The following is a 4621-nucleotide window of genomic DNA, read 5'->3' on the forward strand; positions in this document are numbered from 1 at the left end:
ACCTACCCTACTAAACCCTAACCAGCAAACACTATTAAGCCCTCATCAGCAAACCCTAATAAACCCTCAAACCCTAATAAACCCTAATCAGAAAACCCTACTAAACCCTACTAAACCCTAATCAGCAAACCCTACTAAAACCCTAGGGTTGAAGTGTAAGGACGAATTTTTTAGATGACTCTAAACCAGCAAACAATATCCTCTCCAGATGCCCCTTCCCCTACTAAACCCTAAAAAATAGGGTTTAGGGTTTAGGGTTTAGGGTTTAGAGCAAACGCATAAGAAAGAAACTTCTTCGCATATTATATGCGGGGCGTCTGCAAGCAGCAACGCAGCCACTACCAGTCTGGTTGTTTCTCTTGCTGCTGCTGCTTTGAGAGGAGACAAACACAGGCTGTTGCTGCTGCAATTGCTGCTGCTGCTGCTGCTGGTTCAGAAGCAAGAGGAGCAGCAGTTGGTGCTGCTGCCCCCGCTGCCGCTCCCAGCTACAGCTACTGCTGCAGTTGCTGCTGCTACAGCAACTGCTACAATTGCTGCTACAACATCTGCTGCTGCAGTGCCTGCTACTGCCTTTGCTGGTGCATGTGCTGCAGCAGCATTTGGTGCTGCTGCTGCTGCTGATGCTGCAGCATGTGCTGCTGCAGCATGTGCTGCTGCAGCATGTGCTGCTACAGCATGTGCTGCTACAGCCATCATCATGTGCTGCTGCAGCATGTGCTGCTGCTGCTGCTGCTGCTGCTGCATTTATCCTTGTTTGCCTTGAGAAGCGTAGATAGTGCTGGGCTGGAGCATAAGCCTCTGAAGGATATTATTATTAGTTTGAGCTGGCTGAGGCGAAGCAGAGAAGTTGCTATATTTAGCCGGGGCCCTAACAACATAAGGCTGTGGTGCTGACTTCTTCTGCGGTGCATAGCGAGGTGCTGCAGCAACAGCAGCAAACTTCTGAGGAGGCGGAGCAGCAGCATATTTAGCTGGTGGAGGGGCTACATACTTCTGAGGTACAGGGGCACCTTTCTTTGAAGGCGGTGCAACAACATAAGGCCTAGCAGGTACTACATAAGGCATAGCATATTTATTTTTTTTATAGCCTTTGTTTTTATAGTATTTATTCTTCTTTCCTTTTGCCTTCTTGCATTTATATCCATGACATAGCTCTCTCTTTTCAGCACCTTCTTCACCTTCTTCTTCTGCTTCATATAGTTCTTCTTGCTCTTCATAAGCAGCAGCTTCTTCTAACTCTGCTTCTCCTGCAGCAGCAAGCCCTTCCATCTCTGGGTAATAGTATACACCGTTAGGACCCTCCTCCTCATGATATACATAATCAGCAGCAGGTGCTGCTGCTGCTTCGCTTGATACTGCAGCAAGAAACTCAGCAGGGGCCTCGCCCTCTGTTGCAGCAGAAGCTACACACAGGGCTACAGCCCAGCTGGCCCCAACAACGCTAGAGAGAACAGTCTTCATATTTAAAAAAAAACAAAGAAATTATATATATATATATATCGATATATATACAGCAATCAAACAATATAAGAAAGAAGTTTTATTATGAAAGCCACACACGAGAGCTAAATAGCTCTCTACAAACACCAATAGCAACAAAAACGAGCGAAACAAGAAGGGATTCAAGCAAGCCGCATCACGCTGCTAGCGATCTTGCTGCTGCTGCTGCTGCTGCTGCTGTTGCTGCTGCTGCTGCTGCTGCTGCACTCCTGCTATCTGAGCCTCGTCTTCTACGGTAAAATAGCCATCAAAACCTTCATAAACCCTTTTAAATACAATATATAATCTATATTTCTACTTTTAGGGTTTAGAGTTTAGGGTTTAGGGTTTAGGGTTTGTGCAGCACCTGCAAACCACCAGGCTATCGGCGGTGCCCATCGAGCCGGAGGCTGACCTTAGCAGATGTCTAGAGGTATTATTTTAAATATATATATATATATCGATATATATACAGCAATCAAACAATATAAGAAAGAAGTTTTATTATGAAAGCCACACACGAGAGCTAAATAGCTCTCTACAAACACCAATAGCAACAAAAACGAGCGAAACAAGAAGGGATTCAAGCAAGCCGCATCACGCTGCTAGCGATCTTGCTGCTGCTGCTGCTGCTGCTGCTGTTGCTGCTGCTGCTGCTGCTGCTGCACTCCTGCTATCTGAGCCTCGTCTTCTACGGTAAAATAGCCATCAAAACCTTCATAAACCCTTTTAAATACAATATATAATCTATATTTCTACTTTTAGGGTTTAGAGTTTAGGGTTTAGGGTTTAGGGTTTGTGCAGCACCTGCAAACCACCAGGCTATCGGCGGTGCCCATCGAGCCGGAGGCTGACCTTAGCAGATGTCTAGAGGTATTATTTTAAAGAAATATATTTGAAACTGTAAATTAAATTAAATATTTAATTATTTATTTAAATTCTACAGAAGAAATGCTGTAAAACAATAATAAATATAAGGGGTTTCCAGCAGTGTGCAGCAGCAGCAAAGGTCTCGTACAATCGATGAGCAGCTTGCTGCCTCGCAGTGTCTCTGCAGCTGGCAGCAGCAGCAGCAGCAGCTGTTTGTTTTTTTCTCAATATATCTGCATTTATATTTTTTCTGAAGCATTATCATCTTCTTTACAAGCTCTTTTATGCTTAAAAACCCTCTCTTAAGCGCCGCCACCGTTCTCCGTGCAAACCACAAACCCTAAACCCTAAACCCTAAACCCTAAACCCTAAACCATCAGCTCAGAGGCCAACAGACCGACGCAAATAAAAACCCCAAAATGGAGATTTGTTTGTACGATATAGAGATCCCTCTCTCAGAGGCAACAGAACAATTTTATTATGCATTTGCTGCTCCTGAGCTGCAGACAGACGATAATACATTTGCTTCTTCTCAGCAGGCCTACTCCAACAGCAGCAGCAGCAGCAGCAGCAGGAGCAGCAGGAGCAGCAGCATCAGCACACAAGCTTTTGGGGGACCCTTAAACGACACCGCGCTGCGTTTAGCTGCATGTATAGCAGCAGATGCCTCGGAGGAAGACGACGAAAGCGAAGAAGAAGAAGAGCAGCAAACACAAAACTTCAACAGCAGCAGCAACAGCAGCAGCAGCAGCAGCAGCAGCAGCTACGAGGAGTTTTCAGACAACTCCGGGATGCGCTATACAACCCCCACCCACATCGTAGAGTGCAGCAATTATCTCGTCGGACAATCGGGGGCAGGCACCTGCTGGAAGTGGCTGGGGATGGTCTCCAACAGAAACGATCCCAGAAGAGACGATCCCAACAGAAACGATCCCAGAAGAGACGATCCCACAAGAGAAGATCTTGAGAGAGACGATCCCGGAAGAGGCGACCTCAACGGACACGATCCCAGAAGAGACGATCCCAACAGAGACGATCCCGAGAGAGATGCCGCCAATAGAGACGATCAAGAAAGAAAGGAGACTGGAGGAGACGATCCCCAAGGAGACGATCCCAGGAAAGGCGATCCCAGAGACGATCCCGAGGGAGCTGATATTGAAAGAGTCGATCCCAATAGAGACGATCCCAAGGGGGGCGATCCCAGCAGAGACGATCCCAGGAGACACGATCCCGAGGGAGACGATCCCGAAGGAGACGATCCCGACACCTGGGAGTTTGTTGTATTTATGTTGATCCCCAAGGCCCCTCCTCCTGGATTCACGCTGAGAGAAGAAGAGAGACACATGCCTACGGTGGTCGTACACCTGAAGCAAGCTAATGATATGCAAGCAGCAAAAAGCAGCTTAAGGGCAGCACGAAAGCACCTCGAAAGACAACGCCAACTGCAGCAGCAGCAGCAACAGCAGCAGCAGCAACAGCAGCAGCAGATGCAGCACCGAGAACAGCGATACCTGACATACGAACAGCAGCAGCAGCAGCAAATGCAACAGCAGCAGCTACGCAGCCCGAGAGACACGAGATCGCCGCTGCTTGGGGCGCACCGCTTATCATCAGCAGAGGCAGCAGCAGCAGCAGCAGAAGCAGCAGAAGCAGAAGCAGCAGCAGCAGAGGCAGCAGAGGCAGCAGCAGCAGCAGCAGAAGCAGCAGAAGCAGAAGCAGCAGCAGCAGAGGCAGCAGCAGCAGATGCCATAGCAGCAGCAGAAGCAGCGGAAGCAGCAGCAGCTGCTGCAGAAGCGGTAACAGCAGCAGATGCAGCCGAAGCAGCAGCAGAAATTGCAGAAGCAGCACAAGCTGCACAAGCTGCAGAAGCAGCAGCAGCAGAAGCAGCACAAGCAGCAGCAGCTGCAGCAGCAGAAGCAGCACATGCAGCAGCAAAAGCTGCAGCAGAAGCAGCAGCAGCAGCACTAGACCTCTTAAACTAAGGACTGTCAATACTTTGTTTGCTGCTGTTTATTTTGCTTGTCTGCACTTAAACAAATGCAATTGTATGTACATATATAAATATAAAATTATATATTTATTTTTATTTAAATATATTTTACCCTCTGCACATATTTATTTATATTAATAATGTTTTATTGCAATGCTATGGAGAAGTGCTGTTATAACATTATTAAACCCACTTCGATTTATACATATAGTATATATATAGATATATATATATATATATATATCTATATAATATCTATATACATATATATCTATATACATA

At 46.6% G+C, this 4621-nt stretch overlaps 1 protein-coding gene across 1 annotated transcript; it reads left to right on the top strand.

Annotated features, from left to right (window-relative positions):
- Positions 1-2768: 2768 nt before the first annotated feature.
- EAH_00061220 (hypothetical protein, conserved) lies at positions 2769-4331 on the top strand (the record flags this gene model as incomplete). The annotated part of the gene is made up of 1 exon (XM_013393372.1): positions 2769-4331. One exon carries the CDS (start codon positions 2769-2771, stop codon positions 4329-4331), a length of 1563 nt encoding a protein of 520 aa, XP_013248826.1.
- Positions 4332-4621: the final 290 nt, after the last annotated feature.

This window comes from Eimeria acervulina, genomic scaffold (assembly GCF_000499425.1).
Source record: "Eimeria acervulina Houghton genomic scaffold, Eah_scaff1573, whole genome shotgun sequence".
In the NCBI taxonomy this organism is placed as follows: domain Eukaryota; phylum Apicomplexa; class Conoidasida; order Eucoccidiorida; family Eimeriidae; genus Eimeria; species Eimeria acervulina.